Source organism: Pelodiscus sinensis, chromosome 9 (genome assembly GCF_052426305.1).
Source record: "Pelodiscus sinensis isolate ZL-2025 chromosome 9, ASM5242630v1, whole genome shotgun sequence".
In the NCBI taxonomy this organism is placed as follows: domain Eukaryota; kingdom Metazoa; phylum Chordata; order Testudines; family Trionychidae; genus Pelodiscus; species Pelodiscus sinensis.
In genome coordinates, this window is record NC_143060.1 from 56,513,995 (window position 1) to 56,535,419 (window position 21,425).

At 40.0% G+C, this 21,425-nt stretch overlaps 1 protein-coding gene across 2 annotated transcripts in view; it reads right to left on the reverse strand.

The window, feature by feature from the left end:
• Positions 1 to 21,425, reverse strand: part of PLA2G4A (phospholipase A2 group IVA) — a 119,360-nt gene that overhangs the window by 17,724 nt on the left and 80,211 nt on the right. For both annotated transcript variants that reach the window (XM_006110860.5, XM_006110859.5), the window contains 5 exons: positions 20,212 to 20,349; positions 19,746 to 19,838; positions 15,781 to 15,852; positions 12,996 to 13,238; positions 3,253 to 3,437 (listed from right to left, as the gene is read on the reverse strand). In XM_006110860.5, the coding sequence (XP_006110922.3) occupies positions 3,253 to 3,437; positions 12,996 to 13,238; positions 15,781 to 15,852; positions 19,746 to 19,838; positions 20,212 to 20,349 (731 nt within the window). The remainder of the gene's footprint in view (positions 1 to 3,252; positions 3,438 to 12,995; positions 13,239 to 15,780; positions 15,853 to 19,745; positions 19,839 to 20,211; positions 20,350 to 21,425) is intronic.

The window sequence follows — 21,425 nt, forward strand, 5'->3', positions numbered from 1 at the left end:
GTATCTCATTGTGTTTTGTTTAACATGAGATACACATGACATCAAAAGAAGACAGGGGGTTGGGTCTGGAGCAGTCCAAATTCTGGGTGTTTTCTTATTGTTATTTTTCATATTATGGAAATTAGATATGGTATTTTCTGACATATATGTGGTTAGTAGTAATATTTTATAGTATAAATGCAAGTAACTTATTTGCTTGATATTATGGCTGTTGATTAATCATAGTTAACTCATGCAATTAACTCAAAGTTAACTGTGATTATAAAAAAATATTGCAATTCAATCACACTGTTAAGCAACAGAATATCAACTGAAATATTTGTAGATTATTTCTATATTTTCATTATTGATTTCAATTACAAAAAAGAATACAAAGTGTAAGTGCTCACTTTATATTGATATTACAAATATTTGCACTGCAAAAATGAGAAAAAAATATTTTTCAATTCACCTTATACAAGTACAGAAGTGCAATCTCTTCACTGTGAAAGTTGAATTTACAAGTGTAGATTTTTGGAGGGTTACATAACTGCATTCAAAAACAAAAGAATGTAAAACTTTAGCGCCTCGAAGCCCACTCAGTCCTACTTCTTGTTCAGCCAGTCGCTAAGACAAGAAGTTTGTTTATATTGATGAGAGATAATGCTGCCTGCTTCTTATTTACAATGTGTCACCAGAAAGTGAGAACGGGTATTTGCATGGGGCTTTTGTAGCCAGAGTTGCAAGATATTTATCGCCACATATCCTAAACATTCCTATGCTCCTTCATTCTTCAGCCACAATCCCAGAAGATATACTTCCATTTTGATGATGCGCTTTAAAAAATAATGAATTAATTAAATTTGTGACCGACTTCCTTTGGGGAGAATTATATGTCTCCTGCTCTGTTTTACCCATATATTTCATTTATAGCAGTCTCGGATGATAACTTAGCACATGTTTATTTTTAAGAACACTTTTACAGCAGATTTGACAAAGCACCAAGAAGATACCAATGTGAGAGTCCTAAAGACAGTTATAGTACTTGACCAAAGTTTAAGAATCTGAAGTTCTGTCCAAAATTTGAGTGGAATGAAATGTGGTGTGCGCTTTCAGAATTTTTAAAAGAGCAACATTCCAATGAGGAAAATACAGAACACAATCCATTAAAAAAAATATCAGCCTTCTGCTAATGTCATCTGACTCAGATGATAAAAGTGAACATGCACCAGTCCACAATGCTTTGGATCATTACCAAGCATAACCCATCATCACCATACATGTATGTCCTCTGAAATGGTGGTTGAACTATGGCCGTGTCCAGACTCAGGGGTTTTTTTGGGAAAAGTAGCCTTTTCCCGAAAAAACTTCCCCTGCATCCAGACTCAAGCCGCATTCTTTCGAAATTATTTCGAAAGAACGCGGCTTTTCTTTCGATGGTGGTAAACCTCGTTTCACGAGAAGAACGCCTTCTTTCGAAAGTTCCTCTTTCGAAAGAAGGCGTTCTTCAATGTAAAGAGGCCGTCTTCGAAAGAGAGCATCCAGACTCGCTGCTCTCTTTCGAAAAAGCGGATTTCTCTTTCGAAAGAAGCCTGCAGTCTAGACATAGCCTATGAAGGGACAGGTGAATCAAATCTGGCACATCACTATCCTGTAATGCCAGCTACATCAGTGCCATGTGAATGCCTGTTCTCGCTTTCAGGTGATATTGGAAACAAGAAGCAGGCAGCATTATCTTCTGAAAATTGTAACCAAATTTGTTTGTCTGAAAAAGTGACAAGGAGTCCTGTGGCACCTTATAGACTAACAGATGTATTGGAGCATAAGCTTTCATTGACAAAGACCCACTTTGTCAGATGCATGTCTGAGTGGCTGACCAAGAAGTAGGACTGAGTGGACTTGTAAGCTCTAAAATTTTACTTTTGAAGGCAGTTTTTTGGACATAAATCTATATTTGTAAGATCAGCTTTCATGATAAAGAGATTGCACAAAAGTATTTATATAAGATTATTGAAAAAATACTTTGTCTTTTACAATGCAAATATAAGGTAAATACTTAGTATTCTGTTTTGTAAATGAAATAAATATATATGAAATATTGAAAACATTAAAAAATTAAATAAATGGTATTTTATTATTGCTTAATAGTATGATTAATTGCACAATTAATTACAACTCGTTTTCAATTGTGATAAATTGCACAATTAAAAATAGTTTTGACTATTTGTGCAATAAACCATGATTCATTTTTAATTGCCAGACAGCCCTACTCAATACTGGTTATAAGCCTTTTTTTGCAAGAGGAGACAACAGATCATGAAATTTAGTTTCAATAAAAGATTTACATTCTTCTTAAAGGTCAAATTCTTCATATCATTGTGCAGGCAGGTTTTCCATAAAAGCCAGATAAGGAATTATTTCAAGTGACATTTTTGCTGAGGGTCAAATCCCACCACCTTCCTCATGGCAGCAGTCTTTTCTATTTCAGTGGAATTAATCTCCTGAGTAAAGTAAGTAGGATTGGGGGCAAAGTAGAAAACTGTTACCATGAAAGTCAATTACTGTAGATCTGGAGCCATCATGGCACCAAAGTAAGACTTTTGAATGGGAGGGCCTGGAATAGGGTGTAAGTGATTAGTTGATTATCCGATAAGAATAAGCTGAGGAAGCAAGGGGCAGGAGCTGGAGCCGGTGCTGGGGGAGCTGGCTTAAAAGCGTAGAGGGGAACTGGGCATGAGCTGGGAATCAGCTGATTCCCGGCTCACGCTGAGTCCCAGGCACCACGTCTCTGTTTTTTAAATGTATTAAAAGCCAGCAGGCTCTCACCACATTTAAAAAGCAGAAGTGCAGCGAGGGGAACCAGATGTGAGCCAGGAATCAGCTGTCCCAGTTCGCGCCTGGTCCCCACCACTGTGCTTCTGCTTTTTAAATGTGTTAGGAGCTAGCCAGCTCTTAATTCATTTAAAAACAAAGCTGCAACGAGGTTAGCTTCCAGGGCTAGGAGCTAACCACACTGCGACTCTGCAGTTTCCCCTGCTTATTGACTAATTGCTGGAAATTCCATCGACTAGTTGCTCAGTTGATTAAACACAATTTAACACCCCTCGCCTGGAAGCCACAAAAGAGTGGAATTTGCCACCAGCATGATGGGAGGATAAAAACGTACCGCCCAACTTCACAATGGGAGTTAGATGCCTACATACCTTTCAAGATCTGGGTCTAACCACCTTAAAACTGACAACACAAACTGAAGGAATGGCCTGGTTTACTTACTTTGAAAGGAGGACTGGAGTCACTTGGCCTCGCAGAGAAATCAAAGGAGATGATGAGATCAACGCCTCGCTGAGGTCTTAAGATAAGGGGATACGGCAGATTAAAGGTGAGCCCACTATCCACTATATGAATCTTTTTGCTCTTCACATCTAGTGGCTCATATATCCTCTCAAACTCATCGGGATCTAAGCAAAACCAAAACAAAAAACAAACCCCCAGATCCCCAATAGTTAGTAATTGAAATGATGAAGTACTAACGTAGAATCCCTCGGAGCTAAAGAAATGAGGTATGGATAACAATTGTATTAAGTAACTTACTAAATTTAAGCCTAATATGATCTACTCTAAGATAGGCAGTCTTAACAAAGAAAAAGTATTTGTGTTTTAAAAGTAATTACAGTAAGACGACTTGCAAAGTGACAGAAATTGCCTCCCCGGGGAGCCAAAGCAAATGATTATCTGAATCCAATATGACTGCAAAGTCATAAATGCTCCTTCAGTGTCAATCTGCACAGCCAAACACGGTTCCAAAATGCTAAGCATAATAGCACATTTTATTTCACATATGCAAGAGGGTCTCCCATCTCCAGGATGAGAATAAGCCAGTACTGACACCACTTGTACTAATCACATCCTGTATTGTTCTTAATGGGGTTATTCTTTATCTCGATCTCTCCATCTACATCAGCAAAAGCAACAGCTTCGAATGTTAAAATTGCTTCTTAAACAGCATCAACAATATAGGAAGAGGAAGAAGAGAGACTGTGATCTCTCTGATGCCTGGCAAAAGCAGTTACCCTTTGTACTCCTGTGCTGCTCTCCATCCAAGAGCTGGAGTAGGAACTGCTGGTTCAACTATTGTTTGGAACTTAAAGCAAGAGTGCCCAGGGTAACTGCTCTGTGCACTGCTGGCAGCCCTTGTAAGGTATGCTTTGTTATTCATCAGATGCTGACTGTTTCTGGGAAGCCACTGAAGTTTAGCCCCTGAAGGGCCTAATGTTTGGATCAGCTACAGCACTTGCCCCAAAGGCGTGGCATACCCAGCATGGATTTAGGGAGTATAAAGTCGCAAGGGACAATAAGATGATTTAGCTTGACCTCCTATGTTGCACAGGCCCTTGTACCAAGCTACCCCTATACTAAGCCCAGCCTACAGAATTATGTAGCACAGTGCAGTAACTCCATGAATTGGAGTCAATTACAGTATATTATAGGGAATTTTCACCTCTCAGCATTGGCCAGGGTGCCAGGTGAGATAGATCATTAGCTTACTCCATTTATGGCTGTTCCAGATCTTCTTTTAAAAAAACCCAAAAGTTTACATTCGTAGGAATTCTACATACTGTTCTCTGAAGGTACGTCTACACAGCAGCATTATTTCAGAATAACTAACGTTATTCCAAAATAAGAAAGAGTGCATCTACACCACAAGCCATTAATGTGAAATAATGTTGAGTTGGAGGACTTGTTACTTTGACTCCTGTAACTCTGATTTCACGAGGAGCAAGAGTGTTCCCTCCTTCACCTTCCTGCTGTGCAGACAGCACCAAAAGCCAAATTAAGCTATTTCAACTTCTGTTGCCCAATTGACGTAGCTGAAGTTGCATAGCTTAATTTTTCTTTTGCCCTGCTGTGTACACGTACCGAGAGAGGTAGGATAAAAATAGAAGTATTTATTACATGTGGATTCATCAAAGAAAGCTGCACCTTTCTTAAGAAATGCTCTTATCACATGAAATCTTTTTTATCAGTAAAACATAAAGAACAGTTAAAAATGAGCAGAATTGTGTGGGACCAGCACAGACTGACTATCTGATATATCGGAATTTGATTTAAAAGAAAGAATGTTTCAAGTATGGCTTATAAAACATGTTCTCATTTTTTATGTCCAGATGCTCCTTGTCACAGGGAGCAGCTTAAAAGGAAAGTGAGTGAGCTGTACAGGGCATTCACTACTGACGTGCATCTACTGTAAAATAGTTTCCATAAATATTGAAATAAGGAAACAAAGCCTATGAGATAATTTTTCCCCATTGTTATTCAGTTGGCATTTCCTCAAGAGTGTTTTAAAGGGTGTTGGAATGTCTCAGGAACAGAAATAGATCAACAGTGAGTCTTTATTATTCAGGAGTTTTCAAGCAGATTTGAGGTTATTTTTTAAAAACAAAAACAAAACATTTTGGACAAAGAATCAGATGGGAATTCTACTTAAAAAGAAAAGTGGAGCCCTCAAGCAGCACTACAGGACTGGATTCGGTGAAACTCCAGCCAGCGGAGGAAGCATATGTTTGAAAACAACAGAAATTGGATACAGAAGCCAGTCTGGAATTTTAAATGGAATAAAGCTCAAAGATTTTCAGCAGCTGAAATTCTTAATGGAAAAACAAGAAGAGACTCTGTGTGAGGACTTTCTGCTCCAAAGGGTTAGAGCCAAATATTGGTCTGTTTGAAGTCAGTGGCAACAGCCCCAGTGACTGACTTTAATAGTCCAGGACCAAGGTCTCTGAGAAGAGTTTGTTCTAGACAGGTAGCTCTTCCATGACCACGTGTGAGCAGGACATGAGCTCTTCACCCATCAGACTGCTGTGCTGGGGAGACTCCCTTTTTAACTCCACCAATTGGAACATGCTCGGGCCCAGAGTTGTCCTTGCTCCCCTGTCTCTCCAGATCATCAACTGCCTGGACTTTTGGCCTGCCAGGGAAAAATGTCCCAAAGAATGGCTCTCTTCCCAGTTAAATCTAGATGGTCTGAAGGAGCACAATACCACAGAGCAGGGGTCGGCAAGGTACAGCATGTGTGCCATAAGTGGCATGCAAGATGATTTTTTGTGGCCTGTGCAGCATGGTGTAGGGGCTGGGCAGCCGGGCAAGCGGAGCGTGCAGCACGACCCAGCGCTGGGCACTGTGTCCCTGCGGGTGTGTCTAGACTACAGGGTTTTGTCGACAGAAGTGGACTTTTGTCAACAAAACTATACCTGCGTCTACTGCTGCTGAGTTCGGTCGACATAATGTCAACAGAACTCAGCAGTTTTGTCGATGGCTGTAAACCTCATTCTATGAGAAATAACACCTTTTGTCGACAGAGTTCTGGTGACAGAAGGCGTTATTGCATCTGCACTGTCCTTTGTGTCTACACAGTCATGTTGACAAAGCGGCTTGCTTTGTTGACAGAACTGGATGTAGTCTAGACGCTCTTTGTCGACAGAAAGTTTGTCAACAGTATCTGTCGACAAAACTTCTGTTGACAAAAGCCTGTAGTCTAGACGTACCTTGGGTGTGCAGCTCCCAGGAGTTAAGGGGTTAACATCCCATCCCCTCGCTACAGGCTCTGCTTGCTGCTCCGGGAGGGGCCGGGGTTGAGGCTGCTCTGCAGATCAGGGTGGCATGGCCAGTCACACACTGCTGCCACCTCCGTGGGCTACCAGGGCCCAGGCTAAACTGCGGCAGGTTCCCACGAGCGGGGAGACTCTTCCCCAGCTCCCTGCTATGCCCGGCCAGGGGCTAGAGACAGCACTGGATAGCCCCGGGCTCTGACTGCCACAGCCCTGGAGCCACAGATGTCAGGTGAGGGGTGAGCCCCGGACAAAGGGCTGGGCTGGGAAGTGACCCTGTGCATCCCGGCTCCTCCTTGCCCCCGTGCTGCTCCTGGGGAGCTGCGAGTCCCAGTGTTGATGCCCTGCTGGTGTGCGCGCTTGGGGCACAGGGATGTGGGGAAAGGAAGGGGGAGGGGGGGGTGAAGAAGGATGCGGAACAGGATGGGAGGGGGCAAGGCCTGCACTGAGGGGAATGGGGAAAATTAAATCTTGGCACCCCTCTTCTGAAAAGTTGCCGACCCTTGACAGAGCATCTGTCCCTTTCTCTGCTCACACTCCTCTCTTGCTAGTCACTCCCAATAAAACCTACCTAGAAACAATGGCAGGAAGCAGCATTTGCAAGCCCACAAATGGGAAGGTAAAATATGTTGCTTGGCTGTTCTCCCAACCCCACCACTCTTCAGGGCTTATCAGTCAGATACGGCTTGTATTTAACAACATGATCCCTGCATGCCAGACAAGGGTAGGGAAAGAGGTAGAGACTCACATGATCCTCACTTGAAAATTTCTAACATACCTTGTGATTTAATGTGATTGTGTGTCTTCTGGTGTGTGGGGCTTTTATACATGTTTATATGTACTTTCAGGTAACTGTGTACATATAATACACTGCATGTGGTCATGGCTCCTTATTTCTTCTGCCAGCTGCTACTTTTAGCAGTAGCTTTAGAAGTCTGTACTTTGAGTGGGGCAGGTCCGGAGTTCAATGTTCACTGACGGCTGTCAAGTGCAATCAAGGCTCTATATGCGCACGATGACTTTATAGGTCTGCGAAGTGAGCAATGTGAGACGCACTACACTGTAATGTATGATCTGTTTCTAAGATGCCTTTATTTCTGGTGTTGTAGGCTTATATTAATAACCCAAACCAAACAATATTGCTATATTCTGGTCAAATTATACTAGATTTAAAATCATGGATAATAGCAACATAACTCGATGGTTAAAAAAAAAAAAAAAAGTCCAGTGCCTTGGTATAAAAGACATGAAAAATAATGTAATATTTTTCATTTATTTCAAAGGTTCCTTTGTAGCCTCTTCATTGGGCTCCTAGGCTCTTGTACTAATATAGACAAACCCATCACTATTACTGAAAATACTCTACTGAACAATTCATCTTAGTACTGCATATCCATTGATAGTTACTGTGGAGCAAAGTGCAGGGGTTACTTGTAATCATACACACTATGTTTGGTAGCTTGCAGGACTGGGTTGTAATCTTGTAATTTAAGCAAATAGTGAGAAGTGCAAAGATTTATCAACAGCAAAAAACTATTAGAACATGGCCATGGGAAAGTCCACATGACCCGTAGTCAAAAATTCCTCTAAAGCAGAAAATTTCTCCTTGTCTCTATGAGGTTGTTTCAATTGTTTCAATACAAAATAAAGCTCGGGGTGGGAGCGGGGGTATTGAGGATTGGATTTTATCTACTTTGTGCCTTTATAAAGCTCATTTTCATTACAAATCTACTAAGCACTTTACTGCCTGTTTTAGGCACTATAAATACCACTATAAATATTAAGATTACTCAGTTGTAAACACCTCTGAGCTGAAAAATAATATTTAGAAACTGGAGCACAGATGGAAGTTATGATAGAGCCAGTCAAAAAAGGATAGTTATGTTGACAAATACACAGTAGAGTCACTTTGTTACTTGTGCTTTTAAGTGACATCTGGTATTTACAATTCCATGACAAAAAGTTCAAACTTCCTTCTCCGATTACTAAAGAAAAGGAAAGTTGAGCAACTAAGATTATTATAAGAGTGGCTGGCAGTGCTACTTAAGAGTCTAGCATTGTTAATCAAGATTCATTACCATGGAAGGCCTCCATTTCTAGCTATGAACATAGAAACTGCAAACACTGCAATTCATATCACAGGGAGCCTACAAAGGGGTTTATTCAGGGCTGCTTCTCCACTTGGACACAATGTCCCCCAGGGGAGAAAGCTGCAACTTAGCTCAGTTTCCAGGATAGAATTGGTGCACATAAACAAAATGTATAAATGCCTAAAAATGTTCAGACACTAATGAATGGTTCTCTTTATACATCAAGCAAAAAACAAAAAAGGTATGTGACTAAGATAACTAGGCTCTATTATTTTCACAGACATCTTAGCTTTCACTGAAAAGTGTGAAAATTGGTATTTTCCCATGCAATTACAATTCTCTGAAATGAAAAATGTTTATTGGCTTTTTTGTTTCCTGCACACATATGGACTATCTCTGAAGTAAAGTGTGGGTACCCAATGAATTACTGATGCTGAGGTACAGGGAGTCCCCACTATCAGTCAACTAAAGTCATTGACATTTGTAGGAACTAATGCTTATAAGTCCTCCCATTCCCCGCTATAAGCTGTGAGAAACACTCCCCCCAATTTGCTTCAATGGAAGTCCGCTGCAGGAAAAAATTCCCCAATTTAAGTTGTTTTGCTATACGTCCACTTTTTTTGGAACATATCTTGGACTTATAGCGAGGGCGGCCTGTACAGCACAGAAAAGGTCCAACTAGCATAGTATCTTGTCTTCCAACAGTGGCCAATGGCAGGTGCCCCAGAGTGAATGAACAGAACAAGTAATCATTAAGTGATCCATCCTGTTAGCTTCGGGAAAACAGACGCATAGTGCATACCATCCTTGCCCATCGTGGCTCACAGTTATTCATGTATCAATTCTCCATGAACTTATCTAGTTTTTTAAATGCTGTTATAGTCCTGACCTTTACAACATCCTCTGGCAAGGAGTTCCACAGGTTGACTGTGCACTGTGTGAAAAAATACTTCCTTTTGTTTGTTTTAAATTGGCCACCTATTAATTTCATTTGGTAACAACCTTGTTTTGGTTTTTTTTTTTTTAGACGGAGCAACTAACACTTTCTTTTTATTTTCTCCACACCCATCATGATTTTATAGGCCTCTATCATATCTTTCCTTAGTCATCTTTTTTCCAAGTTGAAAACCTGGAATCTTATTAATCTCTCCCCATATGGAAGATGTTCCATGCCCTTTATAATTTTGTCGGCCTTTTCCAAACCTTTTCCAATTCTAGTATATCTCTTTTGAGATGGAGACCACATATGCACACAGTATTCAAGATGTGGGCATCCTATGGAGATAGAGAGAGAGGTAATATGATATTTTCTGTCTTGTAATATATATCCTTTTCTTAATCTCCAACATTCTATTGGTTTTTTGAATACTGCTGCACAGTGAGTGGATGTTTCAGAGAACTATCCACAATGACTCCAAGATCTCTCTTGAGTGGTACCAGCTAATTGGACCCCATGATTTTATATATATAGCTGAGATTACATTTCCAATGTGCATTACTTTTCACTTATTAACACTGAATTTCATCTGCCATTGTGTTGCCTAATCATCCAATTTTGTGAGATCCTTTTGTAACTTTTTGCAGTTGCTTGTGATTGAACTCTTGTTCACTCTCGTTGGTTTTCTTCAGAACTCTTAGCTGAATACTATCTGGTATTACTGTGAAGCTTATCAACTTGTTCCAAAACCTCCTCTAATGATATCTCAATCTGGAACTGTTCTTCAGATTTGTCACCTATAAAGAATGGCTCAAGTCTGCGAGTCTCTCTCAAATCCTCAGCCACAAAGACCAATGCACAGAAGTCATTTAGTTTCTCCACGACACATTATCGTTCTTGAAGTGCTCCTTTAGCATCTTGATCATCCAATGGCCCCACTGGTTGTTTATGCTTTTGATGCATTTTTTTAAATAATTTTAATTTTTGAGGTTTTGGCTAGCTGTTCTTCAAATTCTTTTTTGACCTTCCTAATTCTATTTTTATATTTCATTTGTCAGAGTTGATGTTCCTTTCTACTTTCCTCACTAGAATTTAACTTTCACTTTTTAAAGGATACCTTTTTGCCTCTCGCTGCTTCTTTTACTTTTCTGTTTAGCCACAGTGGCACTTTTTGGTTCTCTGTTTTTTAAATTTGGGTTATACATTTATGGTGAGCCTTTATTACGATCCCTTCAAAAAGTTTCCATGCAGCTTGCAGACATTTCACTTTTGGCACTGTACCTTTTAATCTCTGTTTAACTAACTTCCTAATTTTATATAGTTCCCCTTTCTGCAATTAAATGCTACAGGGTTGGACTGCTGCTGTATTAACCCCGCCATAGGTATGTTAAATTGAATTATATTATGGTCACTATTACCAAGTAGTCCAGATACATTTACCTCTGAGGCCAGATCCTGTGCTTCACTTGACTACATTAAGGATTGCTTCTTCTCTTGAGGGCTCCAAAAAGCAGTTATTTAAGGTGGCATGAAACTTTTATTTCTGCATCCCATCCTGAGGTGACATGTAGCTAGTCAGTCAATATAGGGATAGCTGAAATCCCTTTATTATGGAGAGGTTTTCTATATCCAATCTAATCTCCCTTAGCATTTCACAGTCACTATCAGCATCCTGATCAGGTGGTCACTAATATATCCCTACTGCTATATTCTTATTGTTAAAGCATGGAATTACTGCCCAATTTGGTCCATTTAAGATTTTTACTTCATTTGATTCTACACTTTTTTTCCCACATATAAGTGACATTCCCTCAACAGCGTGCCCAGTTCTGTCCTTCTAATATATTTTGTACCCTGATATTATTGTGTCCCACTTACTACCCTCATTCCACCACGTTTCTCGGATACCTATGATATGAGTATCTACATTAATGATAAGGCACTCTAGTTCACCCATTTCATTATTTAGACTTCTAGCATTTGTATAAAAACACTTCAAGCAATTTTCACTTCTTAGCCATCTGCCATTACATGAAGTAATTGAATGGGACTCTTCTTCATTTGATTGTTTCTCATCAGCTCCTTCCTATATTTTATCATCTTTCCTCCTCTCCTCCTTACAAGGACATAGGGAGCTCCATTAATAAAAGTTCCCCTAAAGGATGTCTGAATTCGAACTGTGAGCTCCGCCATACCGGTCAACCTTCCTCCAACCTTTAGTTTAAAAACTACTCTACAACATGGGAATTTTAATGAAGAGAATGGTGCATCTTAGTAGACTACCAGAGTAAGAATGTTCCACACAGGGGACAGTGTGGAGGAAACATCAGATACCTTGGAGAAAAATAGAAGAACAGGGCAGCAAGACTGGTATTAGCAATGCTTCAGAGGAGACATGGATGCAGGTCCTTAACAGAAAAAGAGGATGGAAGTAGGAAAAGAAACCATCTTGAAGGGCATCAGAGATGGATCTGGAGAAGAGGAACTCCAGGCAACTGTTGGTCAGATTTTGAGGGAAAGAGGAAAGTTGTGTGGCAACATTTAGAAAGGCAGAGGAGCAGGGGGAGGCTGAAGGACAATTCATTTTGAATGTGTGGAACATTCTTACTCTGGTAGTCTACTAAGATGCACCATTCTCTTCATTAAAATTCCCATGTTGTAGAGTAGTTTTTAAACTAAAGGTTGGAGGAAGGTGAGAGTACTATGAGAGCAGGAAGGAGATTGAGGCAGAAGTTGATACTTGGATTTCTGCAAATGAAAAATGCAGTGTGAGCTATCTGTTCTTGTTGCTGATCTACTATGAAAAATGCAATGTGGAGGAAGTTAATAAGGGACAGGGAATTGAAGAAGAAGCAATTAGGAAGGAACATCATGCTGTTTGGCAAGACTAATTGCTGACCCATGCTAATAAGAGAGGATGAAAAGAGTATGATGGGACGTGCCACATGCGTCTTTTGTAGGTCTTTCAAGAGAGCCAGGAGTGGCCAGGTATACAAATCACCTTAGTCTTCTCTACCAAGGAAAGAGCAACTCCTCTTCACCCTACCAGTAAGTATGTTGTTCTACTGAATCTGAAAGGCGGCCTTAGCAGTGGGCAACATATAGAACTAACACGATACTGCACTTCTGTGGAGTCAGTCCTGATTTAGCCAGACCTCACCTGGCCTCATTCAGGAATAATACATTGCACTTTATAGCACCAGTGATCTTTAGGATCTCAATGTGCTTGTAAATATTCAAGATTGCCCCCGTGCAAATGTGCTCTAGCTTTCAGAAGCGTTCAGCTATTACCATTCCAGTCTAATGATAGGTTCTCACAATTGCAATTCATGGTTTATTCTTTCACCAACAGAAAAGCAGTGCATGGATATTTTGTGAACCAACCTGCAACTGCTGCATCCATTTCATCCTCCTCCATAGATTCCTGAGTCCCTAGGCCCGATAGAGGGGAGAGCGGGTAACAGGTGTTGAGGTTCAAGCCCAGCATGAAGTTGTGTACTTTTCCAGCACGTCCTTCTCTGGTGTTGAAAAGGGAACTATCGCCCACCAAGGCCATCAGCATGCGTTGGACCCAACTTTCCTGGTTGCTATTTTGAAGTTCGTTTTCAGCCTCAGGATTTTCAGAGCCTGTGTGTAAAATAATGATCAGCGGTGAAACAGTTAACATGCAAAGTGTCAACATGAGGCCTCAGCTTCAACACCCCACTGAAGCGAAAGGCAGCTTTCCCATCTCATGTTAGGTAGGGACATGATGGAATCACCATCCTTAGAGGTTTATAAAGCCCAGGTTGACAAAGCCCTGGGTGGAATGATTTAAGTGGGTTGGTCTTGCTTTGACGAGATGGCCTCCTTACAACCCTAATATTTTCTGATTCTATGATCTCTCCAGGACCAACCCTGCTCTCGCACACAGAGCATTTAAGGGGAGCTGTAGGAATTCTCCCCTTTTGACTGCTGCTGCTAGTGCGACTTTGGAGATTTCAGGGATTCTGGATACCGTGGAGCCACATAATAGCAGATTCACTGGCCTCTCCAGTGCATCTCCCGGCCATGCCAAACCCCCGTGTTCCAAGGAGACCCCTGCCGCATGATCTAGACCCGGCTAGGTGGAACCATGTTGGTAGTGCTGCATTTTAGACTTCATATGCAGTTGAAGGGGTCAGCAGCATTTCACCTGTGTGAAAAGTCAGAGCTATATCTTCACAGCTCTAAGGGAGATACAGATATACATAAGGATGGAGCTACTGAGCTGAATCTTACATTCTACAAAGCGACGTAACAGAGAAAACTGAAAATTAAGTCACAAAAGTTTTTCTATTGATCTTGCTTTATTAAAAAATAATTCTTGAAAATCTAAATGTTAGGTCAAGATTGTACTGATAACCCACCCAAGTAAGCTATAAATGCAAGCAAAAAGCAGGGCTCCTATATATACGTAACCTGATGAACACCTCTAGCTTCCACTGAAACTTGCGAAAGGTCTTACTGCCTGTGGGGCATGAGCTGGAGCTCTCTGAATGCTCACCAGCTTCTACAGGTGTTTAGAGTGTTCAAGAAATTTAGGATCAGGCCTGATGTTCCAAGTCTAACGCTCTCATTTTTCTCTTTAATCCAGGCTCCACAAAGATGTGATTTCATTTAAATAGGAGTAGAGCAAGTGTCAGAATAGTCAGGAGGCTGATCTGCAGGTCCCATTGCACACCTGATCCTGGTCAAGTGGGAGAATCATGCCAAGCCCTGGTGTCTAGTGCCACAAATCAAGCGGCGTAAACCAATTAAAGACACACGTGGTGGTAAACAATTATTATTTTCTTTCTGCTGGTTACTGTGACACTGAAACAGGACATGTGCAAATAGACACAGAATTTGGTATCTTCCCTCTTCCCCACATTTCAAACCAAAGGAGAACTGATAAGCTTCCTTCTTGACTAGAGCTCTCATTCAAAGGTTGTGTTTTCTTCCTGCCAGCGCTGGCAGCATCATTAAACCCTAACCCAGTGCATGGGGCTGCATTCTCTTCATTGCTTTAGTTGTTAGCAGCAATGTCAATTCTTGTAGAAGAAATAGAGACACCCAAAACTATGATGAAGCAGGTGCGGGAAAGGATAAGGGATTTTACATAAGAATGTAACAACAGCAATCCTGGGTCAGACCAAAGATCCAGCTAGCCCAGTATCCTGCCTTCCAACAGCAACCTATGCCAGGTGGCCCAGAGGCAATGAACAGAACAAATAATCATCACGATCTCCCGTTGCCCATTCCCAGTTTCAACCGTTTCCAAGTATAAAAATAGAGACAAGCTATGTGGGCAAGATGGAGGTAATGGTTAAAATTTCAAAAGTGCTTAAGTGACTTAGGATCTAAATCCCATTTCCAGAAGTAACGCAGGCACATAGGAGCTGAAGCCCCACTGACTTTCAATTAGACTTATGTTCTTAAGTGTCAAAGGCACTTTGGGAAATGGTGCTTTGGAACATTTCACCCAATGTGTGGCATAGGGTCCAGAATGGCAATACCAACCCCACTCACACAGTCATCGGGAAGCACTGGAAAAGCTAATCAGAGACAGTGGACTCAAAGCGAGCCACACTCAGCAGAGCTTTTGATTAAGGACCCTTTGAAATCAACAGCTGACTGGGCGGATGACTTAGCCATACGCACTGGTGAATTTGCCAGCTCATCAACTTCAGCGTGCTGGGAAATGTGGCGTGAGGAGGTTACTGGCCCCACAACTCTCCTTTTCAAGGCTTAGGTGAAGACTTGGGCTTCAATGAGGATGATTAGAGCAGCACTGCCGGCTTTCTGAGCTAATGTTAAAGCATGAGTCTCTGAGAGATCATTTGTTTACCATCTTGAATAGTCTGGGCTGATATAAAGGGAAAGGCCTCTGCCAGGTCTATTGCCCTTTCTAAGCCAACACCAAGGCACAGATATTTTTAAGACAGCTGACTCAAGCACCAAACTTTTACCATGGGCATCAATGGGAATAATAAAGGACAACCTACATGGGTAAGGGTGTATCTATCTTACTGATAGCAAACAGAGGTCCCTTAATTTACTTTTGCCGTGACAATCACCTTGCTTTGCCTAGACATGCCAACATTAAACATTAAATTTTTAGACAGAAAGTGGAGTAGAGACATGTCCTAGACCATGGGGCTTTCCTTACCTTTTGGTGCCTGTGATTCATCTTCACTGTCTGAACTATCATTGCCCACAAGATGCTTTAGCCGAATATTTTCTGTTGGGGAAAAAACAAAATAAAATATCTTAAACTGGTAACTCTAACCTTAGAAAATAGTTTACTAGATCCAAAAAGTGACAAGGTGCATCACTGTGATAGATAAAAAGTGAAAACTAAGAAAGACCGCTGTAGTGTCTCAAATTATATTTGGACATAGCTGTGTGAGATCCAGCTTTGCCCTCTTTTGCAGGAATTCAGTATTACCCAATGGAATTCTCTTTGAAAGGCAAGAAATCCTCTGAAGAGCAGGTGGAATTTGAGGTGCAGGTCACGCATAAGCATGGGCGATGTTCACTAGGGATGTAAGGGACTAGTCGACTATCCGATAAGCATAAGCTTATTGAACAGTCGACTAGTCCCTTGACAAATCTCTTCTGACCCTCCCCCCACTTGCTGCGTCTATTAAAAGCCAGTCCACCCAGCACTGTCTCCGTAGGCGGCAGGGAAGGAAGAGGCGTAGCAGAGACCATGTACGAGCTGGAAATCAGCTGATTCCCGGCTTGCGCCCAGTCTCAGACACGGTGTCTGCTTTTTAAATGTATTAAAAGCCTGCTGGCTCTTAATATATTTAAAAAGCAGAAGCACAGCAGGGGGAGACCCAACACAAGCCAGGAATCAGCTGTCCTGGCTCACGTGCGGTCTCCCATGCTGTGCACCTGACTTTCAAACTTAAGAGCCAACAGGCTCTTAATGCATTTAAAAAGCAAAAGCACAGTGGGGTTAGTTCCCAGGGCCAAGAGCTAATTCCGCTGCAGCTCCCCCGCTTATTGACTAATCGATTAGTCGATGGAAATTCCATCAACTAGTTGATTAAACAAAATTTAACATCCCTAATGCACACTACCATCTGTTGCAAATTACAATTGCTTATCCTAGGGATGATTTCCCCAAGATATTCAGCAAACTAACAAAACTAATGATGGTTTTATAAGCCCACAAAATAAAACTACTTTAACCTGACCACATGGCCATATATTGTCCTCTGAATGTATGCCTCTAATTTGTGGTAATTGGAATACCATGCACATATCAAGACCTCTCCACTTTATGGGACATAACACAAAACAAGATAATTAAACAAATCGAATACAAATCAACTTGGGAGAGAAAAACAAAAAACCAGCAGTTAGGCCAAAGCAATTAATGTCAGTGGAGTAGCAGGCATTTCACATTTCACACCATAAATCAAGAGAATGAACACAAGATACCTATTTGGCAAAAATGTATTTTCCATCAGGATAACTTTTTGTACACAAAACACTCAAAACCAGCCTGAACCTGCAAATTACTTGGGATTTTCCCAAAACCACTAAAGAACATTGGGAAAAAAAAGTAAAGGATTCTTGAGAGCTGTGCAATTAAAGCAGTGATACATTTCACTGTCAGACCTAATAGCTCATAAAGGAGATTAATTTGTGTGCAAAAACTAATTTCTAAAGACTTAAATTGGGATTTTCAAAAGCTGTAAAAGGAAAGTAGCACCCAACTTCTATCTATGGGAATTTGGTGCCAGAGTCCTTTAAAAATTGCACCCTTAAAAATTCTTCCTCCCCAAGGTAGTCTGTACTAGAAATATGAAAACAAGTTATAAGTAACTGAAGCTGAAAGTTGAATGGATTCTCATAATTGTTTTGAACAGATACCATTAACCAAATGCCTTTTCCTAAAGAAAATCACCCATGTGTTTTATGACAAAGTAAATTTTTGTCACGGCAATAAAATGAAACAGTTCATTTTGGGCATAAAAATCTATGTTTGGGATTGGATAACAGACTTGATATAAATGGCAATCAAGGATAAAATCAACTAAACCATTAGGCAAGTAGAGACACTGTATTTCCAATACTTCTGCTGACTCAAAACAGAAAGTTTGGCTGGGAGAGATTCAGGCTAACAAAAGGCATGTGAAAATTTAATTTAAATGTGCTCTACATATAATGCTGTATCTATGTTGATTATGAGGACTAGCCCTTATAAAGTTAGATACTACTCTGCAGAAATCAATACACAAACACACAAGCCTTTGTCATTAGTTTTCCTCCTTAGATATTTTCACTCCTGAAAACCAAATATGCCATTTGGGCACTTTCTAAACTATCGTCAATGCTAAAATATGCAAAAAAGGCAAATGTACCAACGATGTCAAATAAAATCTGATAAGACAAAAATTATCAACAAAAAAAGGAAAATATTAAAAAACCACAGAGATTTTGGATGTTATTAATTTTCTTTACAAAAAAAAGATATGAGAACTAGGCTATTTAATTCTCATGTTAAGTGTGGCTTATATATTTTGGGTAAAATCTTGGTTCGACTGAAGTTTTGTCATTGATTTCAATAGGCCAGAACATTATCACAAAAGTTTTATGCTTTGGACACTATAATATAGTTCAGGTTTCATCACCTTTTCCATGATAAATTCTCACTTGAAACATCTCAAACCAAGAGCAAGGTCTGATCCCAAATATATTTTTCAATTTTTTTCATTGTAAGTATAAAAAACAGATACTCAAATCATGCTAAATCCCTATTCTAGTAAAGCATTTAGTACAGGTATAACTTAAAACAAAGTTAAGCATGCACTAGTTTGCTCTCTAATGCCTACATTTCTATGTTTCAATACCTTAATGTAATAAGTAATCTGGGTTCATTTTAACCAAATTACTTTTTCTTCATGAAGTGAGTTTTGCTGCTCATGACATATATCAGACAGAAAGCCCACTAGGCTGAATTCTTCTATTTGCCACAAGACAAGAGCAGCAGCAATAGTTCTAACCACTAGGTTGAAGAGATAGTTGAGTTTTTATTCCCAGCCAGCCCTCATCCTCACACCCATTCTATCAATCAAGGCACTAACTATTTCAGTTTATTCAGTGATTTAAATGCATTTCCATGTGTCCATAGTCTCTGGACACATTCAATATTTATTTGAATATCAACAACTTTTGCAAAACCCCAAACTAGCACTTTTGAAAGAGGTACCTCATAGCAACCATCAAGCTCCAACACTTCCCACCCTACAATGATGTGGGGAGTCCACTAGAAAGTAAATGGAGACCACTAAACTAAATTCACAGAAACTAAACCACCATCAGGCAGTAAAAATTTAGGGCACTCTAGAATGGAATGCAATGAAACTGGCAACCAAAAGGTGAAAAGCTCCATTAACCCTTTACCAATTACAGGGGCGGTCTCATCTTCCAAGACATTTTTTATAAGAGCACATAGCCCTAAGGGCAGGTTTTTAGACTGCTGGCTCCAGAAGTTGACCACATCAATCAGAAGAGCTTTTGGGGTATTTATATTTAAATCTTCACATTTTTAAAAAGTCTGCTTAAAGAATATTGATGTGTAAGAGCTCTTCTCCAGAGATCAGGTGTGGTGCCTATTCAAACTAGAAATAGATAGTAATGGGACATGTATTGAAAAAGTACAAAAATACTAATTCTATTCCCCGGCATTCCAACTTCTTGCTGGTGTCTATCAATATAAACTGGTGAAAGTAAGTTTCCCTGACTTTTGACATGCAAGAAAAGGTTGGCACAGTGCCTTATACCACAAACTAGAATGATAGCAATGTTTGAGTTGTTAATTCACTAAGGATACGTCTACACTGCAGGGTTTAAAACTCTGCCACATCAAGGGAATGCAACTGCTCTTCCGCAAAAAAAAAAAAAAAAAAAATGTGGAAGAGTAAACACGCTCTGTCAGAAGCCCCTGTATTCCTCGTTCCATAAAGAAGAAGGTATCCTCTGAAAGGGGGATTTTCTGAAGTTTGGCCCAGTGTAGACGGGCCAAATTTTGGAAAAGCCTCTTCCGAAAAAAAAAAATCAGAAAAAGCTGAAGTGTAACCCCAGCCTAAGAGGTTTATATTCGTTTTGTTACATTACCTAATTCTTCTTCCATGGTGGGACCTTTGTTATGAGAATTGGAAACTCCAAGTACTCTGTTGAATAAGATAGAAAATGCACTGCCCCAGACACCTGAAGGGGGAAGAAAATGAATAAATCAGTGGAAACGTACAGAACAAAAGGTATATGAAATTATTTACATAGATAATGTACTTTGAGAATGCACTGGAAGAACACAAACAATGAGATTTTTGAACAGTTCAGATCCTAAACTCGGATGTGCAGCTGTCACACTTTCATGACATTCCCAGCACTGAGTAGGGAACCATTCTTAGGGCTCCCACCTCACTCTTATCTATGACTTTTTGTACAGAGGTTACTGTTATGTCAGGCTATTTTCATTAAAGAAAGACTGAAATGTAAAAGCACTGGAGAAATGAGAACTGAAATGTCAGTTTTGTTTTATTTATTTATTTAAATGATTCACTTTCCATCATTCACTTACCCATTAAAAAGTGCAGGGGGTTTTCTTCATGCTTTTTCACCACTGTTCCCATAAAAAATTTACTTCCAAACAAATCAGGAGGCATAAATGTGCCATACTTCGCCATACCAATCTCATACGGACTGAATTCCACCCAATCTGCATGCATTACATAAAGGAATTAGCTGGCATTCGCCCTCTACACACAAGTACAGCATGAACAAAAACAATTCATCAGTAACACACACAAATAGCTGGCATCTTTCTCCAAGAAGAGCAAAAAGCATACAAGGAAATATACTTCATCGTAAATTGTCCCCTGTGCATCTGAAATAAAGTGCTGAAGATATAATTCAATGGAGACAGATTCTCCAGGATACATGTAATCTGGCTGTGAAGATAGGTCTAGGCCTCCTGGAAATGACTTCAACATAATTTGGAAGTCAAAACTCCCTTTCACATCAGTGGGAGTTTTGATCCTGAAGCTGAATAGGAAAACTCTCCCATTCCTACCATAACAAAATTTTCCAAAAAAAAAAAAAAAAAAAAGGCAAGCATTGAGGGCAGCGGGAGAGTGATTTTGGATTTGAAACAGACTGTACAACATCTGGGTTCTGTCTCATGCACCAGTGTGAATCACCAATATAAAGTCTGGCAGTGGCTGTGATCCTCAGAGATCACTGGATACACACAATTATGGGTTTATCTCTCTTTATTTTACTGAGTTTTCTGAAAATGTGAAGGATGGTGACATGTGTAGGGCAGATGAAATTGTTTTAAATTGCACAAAGCTTTGAAGAGATTCCAAAAGTAAAATCTGGATTTAACCAAAGACTAAGACTTATAATGAGATCCAATTAGAACAGACAGAGTAGGGAGCCAATTAAAACGTTTACTAACAGGAGCAGATGCAAAAACATTGTAACTGTAAATACAATTTCTTTTTTCTTTATAAAGTTTACATATACAAGGAGACTGTATATTTTCTGGATTGTACAACACTTATAAATTCATGGGGTAAACATTTCAAAAGCACCTGAATGATTTAGAATCTTAAGCACTATTTCCAAAAGAGATCTATGCACTTCAACATCTAAATCCCAAGGAGTTGCAGTAGTGGATGGACTCTGAATATCTCTTTTGAAAATGGAATTTAGAGGTTTTTGAAAATGTTACCCCAAATCCAGTGAAATGTACTCACAGGGCAGGATTCAGCTTTAAATCATGAATTAATA